Raw genomic sequence first — 20,803 nt, 5'->3', positions numbered from 1 at the left:
AGCAACGTTGGAGGTGGCTTATGGTAGAGAAATGAACATGAAATTCTCTGGCAACAGCTCTGATGGACATTTCTGCAGTCAGCCTACTAATTGCTTTTCCCTCAACTTGAGACATCTGTGGTGTTGTGTAACAAAACTGCACATTTTAGAGTTTCCTTTTATTGTCCCCAGCACAAGGTGCATCTGTGTAATGATCATGCTGTTTTATCAGCTTCTTGAAATGCCACACCTGTCAGGTGGATATATTCTCTTGGCAAAGAAGAAATGCTCACTAACAGGGATATAAATACATTTGTGCACTAAATTTGAGATCATCTTTTTGTGCGTATGGAACATTTCTGGTATCTTTTATTTCAACACATGGGACCAACATATTACAGTTTGTATATATTTTTGTTCAGTGTAATATAATTTCCCTTTTTTTTGCATGCAATGTAGCTCAGTATTTGAAGTATTTTTTTTTTTTAGTCATTTCTCGTCTTTATCACGGTGTCAATTTCAGACCCCACTGTGTATATACACAGTATAGTGTATATACCCCGAGTGTACAAAACATGAACACCTGCTCTTTCCGTGACACAGCATTCACCTGGTCAGTCTGTCCCTTATTGATGTCACTTGTTAAATCCATTTCAATCAGTGTAGATGAAGGGGAGGAGACCGGTTAAAGAGGGATTTTTAAGCCTTGTCACAATTGAGAAGTGGATTGTGTATGTGTGCAATTGAGGGTGAATGGGCAAGGCAAAAGATTTGTGCCTTTGATGGGGTATGGTAGTTGGTGCCAGGTGCACAAGTTTGTCAAGAACTGCAACGCTGCTGGATTTTTCACACTCAACAGTTTCCCATGTGTTTCAAGAATGATCCACCACCCAAAGGACATCAAGCCCCATCCCACTCCAAGGCCTCTCGACAGAGATTTAGGGTCTAAAGTACCTTGGTCAATATTGACACGTACCAAAGTTAAAATGAGGGAGGTGAATGCAAGGTATTGTTTGAGGACCATTCAAACACGGCTTGCCCTTTCAGGTGCTGTTGGTTTGTCCTCAGAGCGAGAATAAATGCAGAGTCTTGTTTATTCTAACACGGCACAATCATAAGAGAGAGGTTAGTGCCAGGCTGGGAGATACAGTTCCGATTAGCGCATCACGTGGTCACAGGGAGAGGGCTCTGCTCATTCTTGTGTTTTTTTATATAGGGTGTTGCGATTCAGAGCCCCACAGTGTCGCCGTAGATGAGGGCATTGCCACTTGCCTCAAACACCACTCCTGACTCCCAACACTCATACCGCAAGTCATCCCATTGAAACATGAGTCTGGTAAGTCCCTTAAATCACGGATGGAAGAGAAGGAGCGCATATATTTTTTGTCTTTCTATTGCTGGTTCTTTTGCTGTAATGGTTTGTTGTTGCACATGTTTTTGGTTGTGGGAAATAGTTTCACCTCGCTGGCAATCCCTTACACATCCTCTCTAGCTGTCGCGATTGACTGTTAACCGCTGTGCACAGTAATGGGCTAAAAGCTGTCTTTACTACTGGAGTTCCTAGTGAGTGGGGATGTTTTTCAGGTAGACTTGGCTGTCATTTTCTAACTGAACTTTGATGCTTTATTGAAAAATAGTATGTGGTTAAGATTGGCAGCACTACTCTTGGATGAAGTGCCCATCAACTGGAATTCATGTGTTGATTGTATTGGAAAGGACTACAGACTATCAAAACTTTCAAGATTTCGATTGTAGCTTACACATCCAAAGACTAGAGACTGTCACAGAAAGCAACTCTCAAATGTGTTTCTAATGGAGGTCACTGAGGTAAGGGGGAGGGTTTAATTAACATAAAGGGGTTCCACACATGCAAGCTGCTGATGAGTGCCTTTGGAACATCTACATTTTATAAGTGTATTATAAACAGGTTGGTTCGTAGTCTGAATACTGATTGACTGACAGCCGTGGTATACCACGGGTATGACAAAACATGTATTTTTACTACTCTAATTACGTTGGTAACCGGTTTATAATAGCAATAAAGCACCTTAGGGGTTTGTGATTTATGGCCAATATACCATGGCTAAGGGCAGTATCCAGGCACTCTGTGTCGCGTCGTGCATAAGAACAGTCCTTTGCCGTGGTATATTGACCATATACCACACCTCCTCGGGCCTTATTGCTTAAAGAAATCCATTTAATTGCCTGTACACCATTACAATAAATCTGTTATTGATTTTAGGCAGGGCATTTTAGCTCATACACACATGGAGTGGTTATTCTGTGTTCAGCTTAAAAGGTGATTATTTGAAACAGGTTATATGTTTGAGTTATTTGGCAACTTGAGTTGTGAATGATACGAACCTTAATGTCTTATGAAATTAAACAAACACGGGCTGCATGATTCCACTCTATTGATAATGTAAAAAAGGGGAAAAAATGTCTTGTCTTAGTGTAATTGCCTATTATGTGTGAAATTAGTTTTGATTTAAAATGGCCAATATCAGCTGGGCAGGCTGAACACCACCACCATTTATATAATGATTAAGCTGTTTATAATTTAGCATACACACAATTTTTCTTTCTTGAGATAACAAAAAGCAGCATGGTGACATCAGCATTGTGACAAATGGTGGCTGTAGGCTACATATATAGACATTTTTGTATTTTCATTTTTTTTGTTTAAAAGGGTTTGTTATAAAGTTCATGTAAAAAAAAAAAAAGAATTAAAAACACTGAAATAGTAATACATGTAAAGCAAAAGCACAGGTGAGGAATAAATAAGACACTTCTAATTATATAAATAAAACCAAGGGAAAATTATAATACTGCACACAAAGTTTTAGCTGCCTGTTGCCTATAATGGCTATTGTTTCAGTCTACTATCATAGGCTGTAAGGTTCCGATTTTAAGAAATGCCAGCATGTTTACTTTGTCGGGTTTCAGTGAAGACCGGAGAGAGGTAACTACGTTCCCTGCCGTGTTGAACAACCTCTCTGACAGTGCTGGTAGCACACATGCACATCTACTTTTTGGCAAGCAGAGCCAATAAAGGTAAACGAGAGTGGTTATGGTTATCCTTTTCTCTCTCAACTTTTTCTAATCATAGTTGCACACCTCATGTAGTAGCCCATAGGCCTAGATGTTTTGATGAATCAAATCAAATTTATTTATATAGCCCTTCGTACATCAGCTGATATCTCAAAGTGCTGTACAGAAACCCAGCCTAAAACCCCAAACAGCAAACAATGCAGGTGTAAAAGCACGGTGGCTAGGAAAAACTCCCTAGAAAGGCCAAAACCTAGGAAGAAACCTAGAGAGGAACCGGGCTATGTGGGGTGGCCAGTCTTCTTCTGGCTGTGCCGGGTAGAGATTATAACAGAACATGACCAAGATGTTCAAATGTTCATAAATGACCAGCATGGTCGAATAATAATAAGGCAGAACAGTTGAAACTGGAGCAGCAACACAGTCAGGTGGACTGGGGACAGCAAGGAGCCATCATGTCAGGTAGTCCTGGGGCACCGTCCTAGGGCTCAGGTCCTCCGAGAGAGAGAAAGAAAGAGAGAATTAGAGAGAGCATATGTGGGGTGGCCAGTCCTCTTCTGGCTGTGCCGGGTGGAGATTATAACAGAACGTGGCCAAGATGTTCAAATGTTCATAAATGACCAGCATGGTTGAATAATAGTAAGGCAGACCAGTTGAAACTGGAGCAGCAGCATGGCCAGGTGGACTGGGGACAGCAAGGAGTCATCATGTCAGGTAGTCCTGGGGCATGGTCCTAGGGCTCAGGTCCTCCGAGAGAGAGAAAGAAAGAGAGAAGGAGAGAATTAGAGAACGCACACTTAGATTCACACAGGACACCGAATAGGACAGGAGAAGTACTCCAGATATAACAAACTGACCCTAGCCCCCTGACACATAAACTACTGCAGCATAAATACTTGAGGCTGAGACAGGAGGGGTCAGGAGACACTGTGGCCCCATCCGAGGACACCCCCGGACAGGGCCAAACAGGAAGGATATAACCCCACCCACTTTGCCAAAGCACAGCCCCCACACCACTAGAGGGATATCTTCAACCACCAACTTACCATCCTGAGACAAGGCCGAGTATAGCCCAAGGTAAGGTTTGTGTCTTAACAGATACTAAATAATATGGGTGAAATTAGTTTTGATTTAGACTGGACCATTATCATGCACCTGTCTCCAAATGGACAGTGGGAAAAAAATAGATTTTATCTATGCACTTAAATAGCGGATGGAGGATGCTTTCCCTGTGATTCATTTTCATGCCAGCCAGGTAGGCTATCCTGTTGTAAAGAGAAGCAATGTGCTTAATATTAGGAAAGTTGAGCAATAAATATAGTAGGCTTAGCCTATAGAAAGCTGATGGGATCCTCTTTTTTTAAGAGGGTCATTACTCTGTTTTCTCCCGCAATTGCATAGCCTATAGAAATATTGCACAAAATCAGCTCATGGGCTCATGAAGTGTTTGATTTAGATTTTTGATAACATTTGCATTGATGTGAGAATGATTAGAGGGGCAATAGAGTGCTGAGTACCAGGCAGTTAGCAAATTTGGTAGGCTACTAATGACCATCAGCAGCATCAGAGCTTGGAGCAGCCTAATGACTCATGATCGCTGGTGTGGCGGTAATACGGTCACAGCAACTGCCCTATTTGTGGCACATGTTGACACTGTCAGGGATTCGTCTGGAGGGTTCTGTGTTTTACGCCTGTGTGTGGTATGTGTGTGTTTGTAGGTCACACCATAACTCCATGGTAGCCATTGCTATGAAGATAGTTTTGTGCTTTATGAATATTTTCTTACTGTTCCGTTTTCCAAATTTCTTCCCTATATTTTACACATGCAGCCCCATTGCGGGGGAAAAAGGTGACATTTGAAGGTAGAAAATTGCAATGATTTAAGCTAAGAGTTACTCCATACACACAGTGCAGATTTATTTATTTATTGGTGTTATTTGGTGTAAGATGGACGAGTAGGGAAAAAGCCCATTGTCCACCATTTCTACAGACTGATGGGGAGTGTGAGGTAGAATAATCATATCTCATCAATCAATGTTTTTTCCTTGGTCCCCCTCGAGTGCAGGGGAGAATTTAATCTACCGATGACCTGTTAAATTGCCTGAGAAAGGGTTTGGAGAGGCGTTAAATGAGGCATGGTGCCGTGACTGTTTGGCCAGTGTCACAGGAGGGGAGAATGCTCAGTGAGGAGCTACACGATCAGTACTGTAGCCACAGTAAAATCTGCTTTGCCTTAGCGCTGGACAAAGGAGACAAGGAGAGGATCCCCCACTTTGTTGGGATCAAGTTCACCTGTAGCTCCACCTTTGCAACCATCCTTATCACAGCACGTCTCCGGCAGCCCAATCTAGCACCCTGCTGCAGGGGAAAACATCGCTTACCTCAGGGTTTCTCAGCCCTCTCCTCAGGGACCACCAGGCGTTTCACATATTTGTTAAAGCCCTGAACTGGCACACGTGATTCAATTATTATTATTATACTGAACCAAAATATAACCGCAACATGTAAAGTGTTGGTCCCATGTTTCATTTCATGCTGGAATAAAACATCCCAACATTTTTTCCATTTGCAGAAAAAGCTTATTTCTCCCAAATGTTGTGTACAAATTTGTTTTACGTCCCTGTTAGTGAGCATTTCTTTGCCAAGAGAATATATCAACCTGACAGGTGTGGAATATCAATAAGCTGATTAAACAGCAGGATCATTACACAGGTGCACCTTGTGCTGGGGACAATAAAAGGCCACTCTAAAATCAGCTTTTTTTTTTGTCACACAACACCATGCCACAGATATCTCAGGTTTTCAAGGAGCGTGCAGTAGGCATGCTGATTGCAGGAATGTCCACCAGAGCTGTTGCCAGAGAATCTCTTCCCTAAGCTGCCTCCAACGACGTTTTGGAGGATTTGTCTGTATGTCCAGCCGACCTCACAACCGCAGACCATATGTCATCACGCCAGCCCAGGACCTCCACATCCTGCTTCTTCTCCTGAGGGATGGTCTGAGACCAGCCACCCAGACAGCTGATGAAACTGTGGGTTTGCACAACCAAATCATTTCTGCAGAAACTGTCTCAGGGAAGCTCATCTGCGTGCTTGTCATCCTCACCAGGGTCTTGACCTGACTGCAGTTTGCCATTGTAACTGACATCAGTGGGCACACTGCAGAAGTGTGCTCTTCACGACTGAATCCCTGTTTCAACTGTACCGAGCAGATGGCAGACCGAGTGTATGGTGTTGTGTGGGTAAGCAGTTTGCTGATGTCAATATTGTGAACCGAGTGCACCGTGGTGTCGGTGGGGTTATGGTATGGGCAGACATAAGCTACGGACAACAAACACAATTGCATTTTGAATGCACAGAGATCCTGAGGCCCATTGTCTTGCCATTCATCTGCCGCCATCACCTCATGTTTCAGCATGATAATGCACAGTCGCAAGGACCTGTACACAATCCCAGGAAGCTGAAAATGTTCCAGTTCTTCCATGGCCTGCATACATGTCACCAATTTGAGCATGTTTGGGATGCTCTCGATCAATGTGTACAACAGCGTGTTCCAGTTCCCGCCATTATCCAGCAACTTCACACAGCCATTGAAGAGGAGTGGGACAACATTCCACAGGCCACAATCAACAGCCTGATCAACTCTATGCGAAGCAGATGTGGCGCGCTGCATTAGGCAAATGGTCACACCAGATGCCAACTGGTTTTCTGATCTACACCCCTACTTTTTTTTGTGACCAACAAATGCATGTCTTGTGAAATCCATAGATTAGGGCCTACTGAATGTTATTTCAATTGACTGATTTCCTTATATGAATCCTTGAAATTGTTGCAGGTTGCGTTTAAAAATATATATTTTTGTTCAGTGTACTTAATCATTCGAGTCAGGACTTACCTCCCCGGGATGTCCCCAGGATCTCCATCACTCCACCATCCACAGCACCACCCTGTCCAAGTCCTTGATCAGAGCTTGTAGTGTAATCACTGTTTTAATTATTTGAGGCTGTTGTAGTGTTCAGAGACCAAGCTCTTGTCCTTTCAGTGGATTTTTCCTGTGGGAGGACTAGCACTTCCTTCAGTGTCAGTTTGGTTCGAGCTGCATGGCTTTGACAAGGGGAATAGGGATGAATGAAGTCGGCTAACAACCTCATAGAGCAAATCTGAATAAATGGATTGCCTAAAATGGACAATGGCCCAGTCCCGGAAAAAGTTCCTTGGCACTCCCATGTTGATCTGAAAGAATTGGATAAGTATTAGCTATAACATTTAGAAGACTTGATTACATTTTCGCCATACTGATTTATGTCTATCCAAACCGTTCAGATTTACTGTGGGTCTAGGGGTTGTTTCTGAATGGGGCCTTCAACATGGTTCTTTCTCAATTCGTCTTTCCTTGATTCCTTGCGTCTTTATCAAAACCCATTGGAGAAGGTTCGAGGGGAGAAGGAACTTGGAACTTCTCCTCCAATACAATTAAAAGGAGTCGAGGAATCACAGAAAGATTCATTGAGATGAAGCCAATACCTTTTCCTGTCTTCCCTGACTGATCTAAATTGACCCTGTCCTCCCTCTCTTCCTCTCTCAGCCGGAGGCGCCATCAGCCTCGTCCATGCGAGGAGCAGTTGAGGAGGATGAAGGGGACTTGAACAAATCTCTGGGGGTCCAACGCTTTCAGCAGATCCTCAGCTCTGCCCCCAGGGTCCCCGACGAGCAGCACCGCACCTACAACGAGGAGGACTTTGATTGTAAGCACACACAATTGTTCACACAACTTGCACACATGCGTAGGTGGCTCACATACTTTTGCAGAAATTGTGGAGTGTATGACCTTTTTTTGTGAATCGTAAATATAAACCGTTGATTTACTAATACAACAAGTCCCTCTGAAAACCACAAAAAATGTTTGATCTACTAACCATTTCCCTGCTGCAGACCACCGTCACTCCTCGCACCACATCCACCACCCCCTGTCCAAGCTGCCCTCCGATGGGAGGAGGAAGAAGAGCGGCAAGAAGAAAAAGAAGGAAAGAGAGCGCAAGGACAGTTCCGGCCCAACCAGCAACACCGCCATTGAGGAAGGAGAGGATGAGGAAGATGATGAGGAAGAGGGTGGAGAGAGCCACACCCATCTCTCTGAGACAGATTGTGACACCGTCAAAGAAGACGTACATGTAATGACACCTTTCATGTTTTCAAATGTGCTTTAACATTCACTTCAGTTGTCTTGTCATTTAAAAAAAATGTTTTTTTAACATGAACCAAAGGTAGCTTAGCGTAAGGCAGGGTTTCCCAAACTCGGTCCTGGGGCCCCTCCTGGTTGTACGTTTTGTACTAGCACTACACAACTGATTCAATGAACCAACTCATCAAGCTTGGATTATTTGAATCAGTGTAGTGATAGGGGAAAAAAACAAAACATGTTCCCAGGTGCGGCCCCAGGATCCAGGCGTAAGGCAATATGCATATCTTATTCCACTGATACTGGGTTTGCGTGCCAAATGACACCCTATTCCCTATTTAGTGCCCTACTTTTGACCAAGGCCCAGGTAAAAAAAAAAATGTAGTGCACTATAAAGGGAATAGTGTGCCATTTGGAACACTGACGTGTTTTTTTTGTTTTTTTTTTTGCAGTGTGGCTGTGGTTCAACAGGTTGATCCCCCCTCTCAGCATTATCATATTTTCCTCTATGAATATTTAAACACAAGCTTAATGAATTATTTAACTGGTTTGGGGTTACACTGTTATATCACTGACAACTATTGTGTTCTGCCACACATGACCGGTTTTGACCTGTGATTTTCTCATATGAAGCTTTCTTTTATTCTTGAAATATAAAAGAAATGCTCAAGAGTGTGAATTCTCACAAAACCCTGACGAAAAAAAAGACCATGATTTTTGGGATGTTTTTACGAAATGTAATCCATAAAATAGTCCTTTGGAGGATTGTTGACATGTATATTTAAAATTTTTATCTAAAATAATTTATCAAAGTTGGCATATTTATGACATTTTGGCCTCACCCATGTTTCCTTTAATAACCTTTTACTGCAGTGGGCTAACTCCGGGTCAGTCACAGTGTTTCTTGGTAGTGTTAAACAAATCTACTTTGAAACAAAAGTACACACCTCACACACATGGTTATGGGCAACAGCATTAAAAGAAGACACTAGTACCATGTCAGATACAGAGTTGAAATGTATTACATTTTGAGTTTGATTATTCTCTTTAGTTTGATTTTATTAGGCTTCTCATTAGCCGACGTGAATGGCGACAGCTTGTCTTCCTGGGCTCTAACACATAACTAAAAATACATTACAGACAAAGACAATTTACATACATTTAAAACATTAACATAGAAATTACAGACGTTTATATTTAAAAACGGGGGAGAGGCGTTGTGGCGTGAGTTGTCTTTGTTTTTTTTTAACCCGGTTTACTGGACCTATATCAGATGGAAGGGTGTGCCATGGATTAATGGCTCTATACAATTTCTAGATCCCCCCCTCAACCTGGGGACTATGAAGACACACCTGGTATCATGTCGGGTGGGGTAAGTATGTCTGTCAGAGCTGTATATAAGTTGACTATACAGGCAAATTTGAATATTTCTCTCAAAAACAAGAATTGATGCTGTCAATCTCTCCTCTACTTTGAGCCAAGAGAGACTGACGTGCAGACTGTTGACATTAGCCCTCTGTGTACACTGAAGGGCAAGACATGCTGCTCTGTCTGGGCCAGCTGCAGCCTTTCTAGTTCCTTCTTTGCAGCACTTGATCACATCGCTGTGTGATGGTCGATATTAGATAACTAGAGCCTGCAGGATTTGTTTTATCGACTGTGGTGTTTAAAAATGCTGAGCATAACTTTATCACAGACATACCTCTCTCTTTGCAACAATTGAATCAATATGCCTTGACAATTTACAGTCTTAAGTTGACACCAAGCAGTTTAGTCTCCTCAAAACAGCCACATCATTCATTACCAGATTCTGCTGAGGTCTAGAACATAGAGAATGATTTGTATTAAACACAATGATTTCAGTTTTAGATATGTTCAGGACCTTTTTGTTACTAGCCACCCAATCCAAAATGGACTGAAACTCTTTGTTTATGGTTGCATGGACTTCACTAGCTGCGGTTGCTGACGTGCATAATGTTGACACACAGGCTTTGTTCAATGTTCGTGGTAGATCATTAGTAAAAATAGAGAACAATGAAGGGCCAAGTGCCACCTTGCAAAATACCACACTTTGTTTAACATTAGAGAAGCTACCATTTAAAGAGAACCCTCAGTGATCTATTAGATAGCTCTCGTCCCATGATATGGCAGGGATGTAAAGCAATAACACAGATTTTTCCCGATTTATGGTCAATCTCAACGGCTGCACTGAAATCTAACAAAGCTCCCACTATCTTATTATCCATTTATTTCAGCCAATCACCAGTCCTTTGTGTCAGTGCAGTACATGTTGAGTGACCTTCTCTATAAGCACGCTGAAAGTCTGTTGTTCATTTGTTCACAGAGAAATAGCATTGTACCTGATCAAACAACCTTTTTCTAAACGTTTGCTAAGAGCCGGTGGCAAGCTGATTTGGTCAGCTGGTAGAACCAGTAAAGGGCGCGTTTACCGTTATTTGGTAGTGGAATGACTAGCTTCCCTCCGGGCCTGAAGATGAACACTGTTCTCCGGGCTCAGATTAAAGATATGACACAGGAGGGGCAATGTAGTCTGCTACCATCCTCAGTAGCTTTCCATCTAAGTTGTCCAAACTAGGTGGTTTCTCATTATTGATGGACAACAATCATTTTCCCACCTCTCCCACACTAACTTTACAGAATTCCAAATTACAATGCTTTTCTTTCATTATTAGGTATTTTGTGCATGAATATGATGGCTCAGTTTGCCCACTTTGCCAATGAAATAGTCATAGGCAGGAAACACTCAACTTTACAAAAGCAATAAACCAAGCTTTCTCGTTCAGCATGTGCCGCTCTCTGATGACAACATTTTGTGAAAATCCCCCATTAATGTGGGTATTTTTTTTGTTGTGATCTAGGTTTTGTGATGAATCCCTCTGAATGATTTTAAGTCTTCATTTTCTACATATTTGTATTGTTTTTTTCCCCCCTTTACCGTAAACCCTATTGCAGTTATTTTCAATAGTATGTTGAATATACAGAATGTTCATGTCATGTGTGCCCTTACTCCCTCCATAGTTCTTTCTGTCAGATGAAGATCGCCTGGCCACACCTACCACAGACAGCCCCCACCCTGCCCGAGGGATGGAGGTTGTGCCTCAGTCTGCTGTGGGCACCGAACCTGAAGATGCCGCCTCCACCGAGTGAGTACACCTCTCTGAATACACCCATATTTTTATTTCATTATTACCGTAATGGGGTGATTGGGTGAGATCATTTTTGCCAGTTGAAGTGTCACCCTGCTTTGCGTCACAACACGACAAGGACTCTTTTGTAGCATTTAGCCTGATACTGCTTTCTCTGAGGCGTTCTCAGTCACTGATTGGATGAGAGAGAGAGAGAGAGAGAGAGAGTGTGTGCGCGCGTGGTCTCTCACCCAGGCAGGCCGGCACACACTGTACGTTACCATGTTCCCGGCATCCAGGCAGCCTGCAGGGTTCTGATCTAATAGGACATGATTCATCCCCTTGCAACAACACATATTTCACCTGTCTGACTGTCTCCATAGAGAACAGAACACTGACCCTTCCTACTAACACACCTCTCCCTCCCTCCACCTATGGTATTTAGTCTCAGGACACATTAGTGCTTTGTCTTTTCTTCTCCTTTCTCCAGTCTGCCGAAGTTTCGCTCTGTGTGGACTTCCTCCTAATAGTACTACTAAAACTGCAATACTATATACATTGGAAGATAGAGATGTCAAACGAGTGGATTATTCTGACCGGGGAGGGAACTTCTGGAAATATAGTTGGGGAAAGTAACGCCCAAAGTTTTTTTTCTTTTTTTTCCTGAAACAACCATAAAGTGCTTAGGAGACAGTTTGACGTCTTTAGGTGAGTGAGTGTCGGTTTTGGGAATGATCTGTTTGCTGGACTGATGAATTCTAAGTGGGCATCTTCACTCCTTAGTTTTATGACATTTTTAGAATTTAGTGCACCTGATGTTTTTTTTCTTCTGTGAAATTGGCTTCCTGTATGTTTGTTCCAAGGAATGTTGAAGGAGACCAACAAACCGTTCTCCTCTTATCTTAGAAAATGTGAATTTTGTCATCTATTGACCCCTAAATTAAAAATGTGTTAAGTTGTGTAGCCCAATTCAGAGCCCTATACTATGAATCAAGTTTGAGGAGTTAGCGAGGTAACTTGGGTCAACTCTGAGATCAACTTGGGATAACCGACACCACAAAAATCGTGCAGCCTTTAGCCAGGTACATTTCTATGGCAACATATCCTTCAGAACTAATCTGCTCTGGGGCAGGCTAATTCAGGGTTAACTCTATTTTATCCTGAAGTGTCTGAGCCACGAGTTGAGAACCAGTGAAAACCGATTCTCTCCCTCTCGTAAAGAGTGTGTCACCATACCCTTCATTTGAGGAAGACTACTGATTTAAATATTTTATTAATCAAATGTACTTTTGTGCGTAAAAAAAATCCTATCATATTAGTAATGACATTTAGTAATGACAGCGTTTGCTTTCTGAATTGTACATTTTGCGCAATTGTGTTTTGAAATTTGTTAGCGGGCTAACTGACAGCCGCATCCAACCAAAGACATACAGTATAATCCATAGATGGCAGTTCCCATTCAAGTCAATGACACTGTCGAAGGCTTAGGCCTAAATGTTTGTCTATATACCTACCATGAATGGAATAAATACTAAAAAGAAACCTCATCTCCTTTTTGAGTTGAGCTACACAATTTTGGAAGCCATTGCTAGTGTACCCGTAAGTTTTAACAGTCAAATTGCCATGGTTTGAGGTCCCAAAACCCTAGTGGATTATGTCTATGATCACAATGCAATAAGCTATTCCACAGATCAAAGGAGCGCAATGAGTGGGGAATAGTCTGCTAAATTTGCCAGAACTTTTTTTTTTCATTTAGATTTTGGCACAAATAAAAATGTGGCACTGACTCACCCATGGATTGATGTTTCATCATTGTCTCAATGAAGAATTCAGTGTTACAAGCCTGCTAGAGTTGGAGGGAGGCGGATGAAGCCTGACCTGGAATGTGAAGCTAACTGAAGTTGGCTAGCTTTATAAAAGCCTGAGTAGATCTAGCTTGCTTTCTTAGTACACCACTCAGGCTTATGTCTTAACTGTTATTGACTTTAAAGTTATTAACCCTGTTCTTTCTCTCCTCTCCCAGAAAGCCCTGTCCGACCTTGTCCAGCAGTGACCCATCCGACCCCGCCTCCCTGACCCGCATAGCCAGCCGCAGCTACGACCTGCAGGAGCGCCGGCGTACGGGCAACATGACTGGCGCCGAGCAGGCCAAGTACCATCGCATCCCCACAGATGAGAGTGAGGCGCAGACTCTGGCCTCGGCCGACTTGGATGGCATTAAGAGTGAGTCTGGGGAAATGGAGAAACATCAATTTAGACATTTCAGGCCGGGTTACAGATTAAGCCTAATCATAGACTAAAAATAATCTATATTGAAAATGCTTCTTAGTCCAGGTTTAGGCTTAGTCTGTATCCGGGAAACAGCCCCTACATGTTCAGTCATTCATTTGTTCTCGACTGAACTGAAGCAATGTTTTAGTGCTTACTTTATTGTATGTATTACATTCAGAAGACATGTTGGTTCTCTCTTTGTTATGTTCAAACTTCTTGTACATTTCGACTGTTTTGTCCATTGGGAGATTTGTTCAGAAGCCCAGTACTCTAAACTCTCCCAGACCTTGGAGTGCTGCAGTCATCTGCTCTGCCAGATTAACTTTTAAAGACGGCTGTGAGTGTGTGTGTTTGTGCGTGCAATTCGGCCTGTTTGATATCCCACATTATTACCCTTCCAGCTGAGCACTGTGATTAGAGTGGAAGAACAGTCTTTGGCTCCACTGAAGGTCGGAATGCTCAGAACAGAGAATGAAAGAGAGGGGGGCACACAGGGGTACATTAATGAGGGGCACTATGAGTCAGTGTCCCCCCCGTTGCCCTGTGACGTCCCCAGTTCCAGGGGCACCAGAGGTGATTTACATCAGGGGGGGGTCAACCCCTCAGTGGACAGCGGCAGCTTATCAGAGTGTGGCGGACAGGAACAGAACAGGAGCGAAGTCCTCTTGTTAAATTTGCCTGTTCCCGCTGTCAGCTGAGGCCCTTGGAACCAGGCCCAAGCCAACCTGGTGGCTAATTGAGAAAGCTGCCCTTCTGGTTCACAAGTCCTGAGTCATTAGTGACAATAAAACAATGGGGAAGAGCTAAGTCATCTGAAAGAACAACATGAGAGGGAAGCTGATGAGATGCATGGTGATGATCTGATGTAGGTCCAGTGCCATCATGGGGCTACGTGACATAAATGGTGTGGCCTTTGTCCTCTTTCTCCTCTCAGCATAGAGATCATATTACATTACTAGTCATAAACCCTTCAAGTTTCAGAATGGTCTGAAAATGACATAGGTGACGCATTTTATTTGGGAATTTTAATTCCTCATTCTATGATCTTTTATTTTCTTCCCAGAACTGCAAAGCAGCCTGGGAAAGTGCCTTTGTGGCTGGCTGCTGCTCAATGATTGGAATGATTAGATCACTCTCCTTCTTGTTCAACCCTCCGGTTGTTAGCACCTCCGCTAGCTAATGCGCTCAGACGGTTTCTACCTCAACCAGGCCAGGTGGTGGTCAAGGAATGGCAACTTTTTTTGCCGCTTTTCTTTGAGCTCCAGTCCTGGACACGCAAGGACTGGATCTTGCGACGGTAGAGGTGACTGTTACTCATACCCATGCCAGCACTGCGCCCACCTCCAAGCTCATCTCCTTCAAGGGTGTTATCCAGTTAGGCCCTTCCCACTCTGGGTCTGCCCAGACACTCATGAGTCAGGAGTCAGACACATCGTGGAGCCTCTAGGGCGGACTAACGGTTCCAGTGGACATTGCGTGGAAGTCGGACAAGTTACAGCAACACCTTACAGCAAAACCTGGACAAAGAACAAGAGGCTCACATGACAGAAGATTATACTTTGTTGCTCTCCAGTTTCACTCTCTGGGTTTTCCTAAAAGGACCAACAGGACAACTTGTTCATTAGGAGAAAATGCTGTCATTTTTCCAAACCCTCAGAGTTGATGAAGGTGCTCAACGACCAGGGTGTTTCTCAAATAGGGAAAAAAGGCCACTGATAAAGGTAAGGTTCCTATCTCTAACAGGATCATCAAACCTGTTGCACCTACCCTCTCAGATATATCTGAGAGACTCTCTGCCATCCAGCCTCCTTGTCCAGGTTGTCCTTCGTTTGAGGCCACAGCAAGGTCAGGTGGAAAAAAAGCAGCAGCCTGGCTTCTGAGTGTGGGACTCTGAGATTTGACCTGATGGTGGGAACGTCATCCCAGAGCCAAGAGCTCACCGTTAGGAAGATCAATGTTTAGGGAAAAAGCTACAACACTACAATGGATTGTTGACCACTGTTAGTCAGTGTTTGGGATCACAATCGCCACCACAGTCATATTCAAAACAAAGAATAAGGGGATGTCAATACATGATAGATCACTATATAGAGACAATCATGAACCTCTATTGCGATGCCTGTCCATATATGGTGATGATTTTGCACTCATCTCTCACTTTTTACTCCTCAGGTCATCGTTTTGAGGATGTCCCTGGGGTACGGAGACACCTGGTCAGAAAGAGCACCAAGGGCCAAGTGGTGCATGTTGGCAAGGACCACCAGGAGACCAGCATACGCAGCCAAAAAAAGGACCGGACCCCACATGAGGTGAGCGTCCGAAAAAACGAGCATTAGTACCCACTCCTTTGCTTGTGTTGGGAAACAGTGTCACATAGTCCCTTGTTTCAGATAGTATGATTGGGTTTTATTCATTTAATGTTTTTCATAGATTTCCTGAGGTTTTTGGCAAGGAGGAAGGTTTGAAGGTAGATGTTGCTGCTTGTTTTAAGACATTCCATGTAGGACACGTGTAGGTGATGTTTGTCTTTGGAGACCAGTTTCTATGTTTTGCTCAGTTTAGACAAAGGTAAATGGGGTTCATTGTTTTCTTGACCCCCCCATCAACTGGAAAATACAGCAACAAAAAAATCCCCTCGTTCTCTGTTTGGGCGCAGCCCCCCTACAGTATCTTATGTAGATAGGAGAGGGGGCAGAACACAATTAAAAATTAATTAGTTATTTTCTTTCACACGTCAAAAAGAAAGAGGCAGCGAAGAGTTCAGGTAACAAGACACCCGGTGCTCCCTGAGAGAGGGAGCCATGTTTTAATAACACACACACAGAGGCCCCCAACAACCGGTTCCTCTCATGGTAAAGAGTGTGTACGAGCTACAGTGTGTGTTTGTGGGGAGATGTAAGGGTCGCCTGCTCTGTGCACGGGTCTGTGTCAGTGTGATGAGCCCACCCTCTCGCTCCTTCCAGTCGTTACCGGCAGTGGTTCTGTACCGTTCTGCCTCCCGGCCAGACGGAATGGTCCTATTGGACTACTCCGGCCATATGGCCCGGCCCCAGAAGGTGAGGCGGCTTAGCCGGCCAGACACAGGTTCCAGGAGTGTGGGTTTGCATGTGGCGCCGTGTGTCTGCATGTGAGGGTAGGTACAGTATGATCACTCGCTAATCATCAGTTATGTTGTTGGCTTGGTACTAAAACAGGTAGTAGTGGGTTGGGTCGCACTAACTCAACAGCATAGTTTCTCTTTAACCAGCCTGTTGTGACGTGATAAGGCTGTAATGGTGTAATACTGTGTTTCTACTCATCAGAGTCTGCTATTCTACTGTATTTATACCCATCCGAGTCTTCATTAGTTCTACTGTATTTCTACTCATCAGTCTCTAAAATTTGTACTGTATTTCTACTCATCACAGTTTGTGGATGTTAGGGAAGAAATTAATCTGAACGGAGCGTCTGTGGTGCTCACTCAAATGGTTTGACTGAAATAATGTTGCGTTTACTAGTTGCTTCGGCTATTTTCTGTCCGTGGCCTATATTTGCAAAGTGTATTGACTTTGAGGATAATTTCAATGCATGTTTGTTGGGTGCTAATATAACCGAGTAACACTGTTGAGTGCGTTTCTGTTTGACGTCAACATGCAAGTTGAACTACCATTTTAAAATATTTTAAATATTTTGCTCCTGCCTGCCTAGAATGCCAGATGGACTGGGTTTGCAGTTTGGAGACTCTTTTATTGGTCCATTAAGCCAGGCAAGCTCAATCAACCACAAATAAAGTATTTAAAATAGTAATTGAACCCAGGTCTGATATATTTTGCATGGTTTTCAGAAGTCAGCATGTTCAAGGCCTGGTGCCAACTACTTTCACACTTGACATTTTGAAGAGTGAAAGTAGATAAACACATATGGACACGTAGTTCTCTGGATATGCTTTCCCTTCCTTAGAATGTCGACTGTCTTTACAGAAACAGCATGATCCTGAGAAGAGCTAGCGTTCATTCTAAAATAACAGAAGAATATGGCCAAAAAAATGCAATCCGGGATCCTTGGGACGTCCCTACCCTAAATCCTAACCCCTTGCCTAACCTTAAATAGAACCCTTGCCGAACTTTAACCCTTACCTTCACCATTTTACATTTCAACTTCAACTGGGTAGGGCCATCCCAAGGATCCAGGATAGCAAGGACCGAAGCAGATCTAGACACATTTAAGCTAATCCAAAACAATTTCCCCTGATAGTTAAGTTATTCCGATCCTCACTGAATCTAATCAAGTTTCCTCAATAATAACTTGGTTTGAAGTGTTTGAAGGAGTTGCTGGTTTGAACATTTCAGACTCCTGGATGTGCATGGGCATCTACACAAAACATGCTAATGTCATGGATATTGACTTGCGTTGGTTTTTGGACAAACATGCTACAAAGTTAGCAATTGGAGACAGTGGTCACTGGCCAGGTAAACAAAAGAAATGATTACTGTCTTACCTTGTACATAGACTGATTACAGGGTAAGGAAACCAATATGTAATTTGGGTGAACTATCACTTTAACATCCATCTCTCCCTCTCAGGTGTTTGTGGAGCTGAACGAGCTGATCATGGATAAGAACCAGGAAATGCAGTGGCGGGAGACAGCGCGTTGGATCAAGTTTGAGGAGGACGTGGAGGAGGAGACTGATCGCTGGGGCAAACCCCACGTGGCCTCGCTCTCCTTCCGCAGCCTGCTGGAGCTCCGCAAGACCATCTCCCACGGTAGGAGAGGAGGAGAGAAAGAGTGTGTGTGTGTGTACATCTGTGTGTGTGCCCTCACTGCAGTGTGCCGTGTCTCCTCTGCCACCCAGGGGCAGTGTTGTTGGACCTGGACCAGAAGACTCTGCCTGGCATCGCCCACCAGGTGGTGGAGCAGATGATCATCTCAGACCAGATCAAGGCTGAGGACCGCGCCAACGTGCTCCGAGCCCTGCTTCTCAAACACAGGTACAGCACTACCACTACACCTACAAATCGTCTAGGACAGCTTAGTGAAAAAAAACACTCTTAAGTCTTAAGACCTCAAGACCTTAAGATCTCAACTCTTAGTATGGAAGTACGGAATACTGCCGTGGTTTTAGCAAATTAAGTGTTTGGACATTACTGTATTTATACTCTGGCTGTTGTTTTTTAACAGGATACATAAGACAAAATCACTGGAGTTCGTCTAACATTCTGATCTCATAGATGAAATGGCATTATTAGTTCAGCATGTCAATTCACACTGATGAACTTTCCATGCCTGTCCCCCACGCTGCCTGCTTGCTTGGTAGGTCCCACCTCGTCCTCTCTAACGCGATGTATCTCCTGCTCAACCTCTGTGTGCCTTTCCTTCCCTCTCCCCGCAGTCACCCAAGCGACGAGAAGGAGCACAGCCACAACCCCTTCCCCAGGAACATCTCTGCGGCCAGCCTGGGCAGCATGCTGCCTCACCACCACAGCACCAACCACATCCACCAGCCAGAGCCCTCCGTCACAGAGCCCCTCATGGGCTCGGCCAGCTTGGCGGAGCAGGAGACGCGCGTCGATGTGGAGAAGAACGAAGTGCAGGTACCTACAGCTCCGGGTTGATTGATACTATGTGGTTTACTGTTGCGAATGTAGGTTAGATAACTTATTTGACTGACGGAGAGAGCAGGCATTGTGGAGAGCAACATTGTGGTGGAGACATGTTTATTTGGATAGATATGTATCTTCTAGCAGTTCATGGTTGAGTCACTTTTTAATGATTACGGTCTCCCGTTGGTCAGCTAGACAGAGACCTGCGTTAACTACGTTATGATTTGGTGTTCTGCAACAGAAGGAGTCGACTCCAAATATTGGCATGCACAGGTCCAAGTCCAAGCATGAGCTCAAGCTGCTGGAGAAGATTCCAGAGAACGCTGAGGCCACTGTTGTCCTTGTGGGTGAGTTGAATTGTGTTTTCTTTCAAGAAGGTACCGTAAAGTACCCATTGTCAACTGAAAATGAACCAGTAAATACTGTCTGAAACCGAAGTGTAAAATATTGCAGTTTCCCAGATACTCTGTTCCTCTTTCCAGGCAGTGTGGACTTCCTGGAGCAGCCCACCATGGCGTTTGTCCGGCTGCAGGAGGCGCAGGAGCTGGACTCTGTACTGGAGGTCCCCGTGCCCGTCAGGTTCATCTTCGTCCTGCTGGGACCCTCCAGCACCAACATGGACTACCACCAGATCGGACGCTCCATCTCCACACTCATGTCTGACAAGGTCAGCGTGGGACCAATTTAGAGCAGACCAAGACAATGGATAGAGTGCAATAGTAAACCTTCCGTGTTGTAATTTCACTGGTTTCAGTTTCCATTCATGTTTTCATTTGGTTCAACTGTTGTTACCTCTGAAACCTCACACAGGATGATGAGTATAAATCCTTATATGTTGTGTGTTTCCCTCCCCTTCCCTGCAGCACTTCCATGAGTCGGCCTACCTGGCCGACGACCGTCAGGACCTGCTCAACGCCATCAATGGCTTCCTGGACTGCAGCATCGTGCTGCCCCCCTCGGAGATGGGTGGCGAGGAGCTGCTCCACTCAGTCTCTCGCTTCCAGAAGGAGATGCTCCGCAAGAGGGAGGAGCAAGGAGCCCTGCTGGCCAAGGAGCCCAAAAGCAAGGAGGAGAAAGGTGGGGGAATTCTGACATTTTGGTCAAATGTTGTCCTAGCAACTTTCCCAGCATCTCAGACCGTTACCTGGATGATAATGTTTTAAGTTTCCCCTTTTTTTTCCCAAACCAACTTCATTTTTGTAGTGCAGATTTTGAAATTGAAGTCCATTGTTAACACTGTCTGTGTTCATGTCTTCCAGAGTCCCTTCTATCGCCCGGGAAGCCGGGAGACGACCCCCTGCAGCGTACGGGACGCCCCTTCGGCGGCCTGATCCGGGACGTGAAGCGCCGCTACCCAAAGTACGCAAGCGACTTCAAGGACGCGCTGAACGCCCAGTGCGCGGCGGCCGTCATCTTCATTTACTTCGCCGCCCTCTCCCCAGCTATCACCTTCGGAGGCCTCCTGGGTGAGTCCCCCAGGGGTTAAAGATGGCTAGCAAATTCTGGCACATTAACAGAAATGTTGATGAACGTACATTTTCCCTGTAAGTTCATTAAGTAAGGGGAACAATGAACAGGATGAAAAAACTAACCACTCCACA

The 20,803-nt window shown here is 44.2% G+C and overlaps 1 protein-coding gene across 9 annotated transcripts in view; it reads left to right on the top strand.

Moving 5' to 3' along the window:
• The window catches only part of LOC118373166 (anion exchange protein 2-like), a 79,277-nt gene that overhangs the window by 51,845 nt on the left and 6,629 nt on the right, over positions 1-20,803 (top strand). For 8 of the 9 annotated variants that reach the window (XM_035759251.2, XM_035759233.2, XM_035759259.2 and 5 more), the window contains 12 exons: positions 7,612-7,771; positions 7,959-8,197; positions 11,245-11,369; positions 13,375-13,574; positions 15,795-15,931; positions 18,185-18,365; positions 18,455-18,590; positions 18,992-19,193; positions 19,444-19,549; positions 19,685-19,869; positions 20,066-20,279; positions 20,462-20,668. In XM_035759251.2, the coding sequence (XP_035615144.1) occupies positions 7,612-7,771; positions 7,959-8,197; positions 11,245-11,369; positions 13,375-13,574; positions 15,795-15,931; positions 18,185-18,365; positions 18,455-18,590; positions 18,992-19,193; positions 19,444-19,549; positions 19,685-19,869; positions 20,066-20,279; positions 20,462-20,668 (2,092 nt within the window). Of the gene's footprint in view, positions 1-1,195; positions 1,316-7,611; positions 7,772-7,958; positions 8,198-11,244; positions 11,370-13,374; positions 13,575-15,794; positions 15,932-18,184; positions 18,366-18,454; positions 18,591-18,991; positions 19,194-19,443; positions 19,550-19,684; positions 19,870-20,065; positions 20,280-20,461; positions 20,669-20,803 lie in introns of all 9 variants that reach the window. The other variant, XM_035759282.2, reaches the window with a different exon arrangement.

This window comes from Oncorhynchus keta, chromosome 4 (genome assembly GCF_023373465.1).
Source record: "Oncorhynchus keta strain PuntledgeMale-10-30-2019 chromosome 4, Oket_V2, whole genome shotgun sequence".
Taxonomy (NCBI): domain Eukaryota; kingdom Metazoa; phylum Chordata; class Actinopteri; order Salmoniformes; family Salmonidae; genus Oncorhynchus; species Oncorhynchus keta.
Note: the sequence above shows the minus strand (reverse complement) of the source record. Positions and strands in the feature narration are given on the sequence as shown.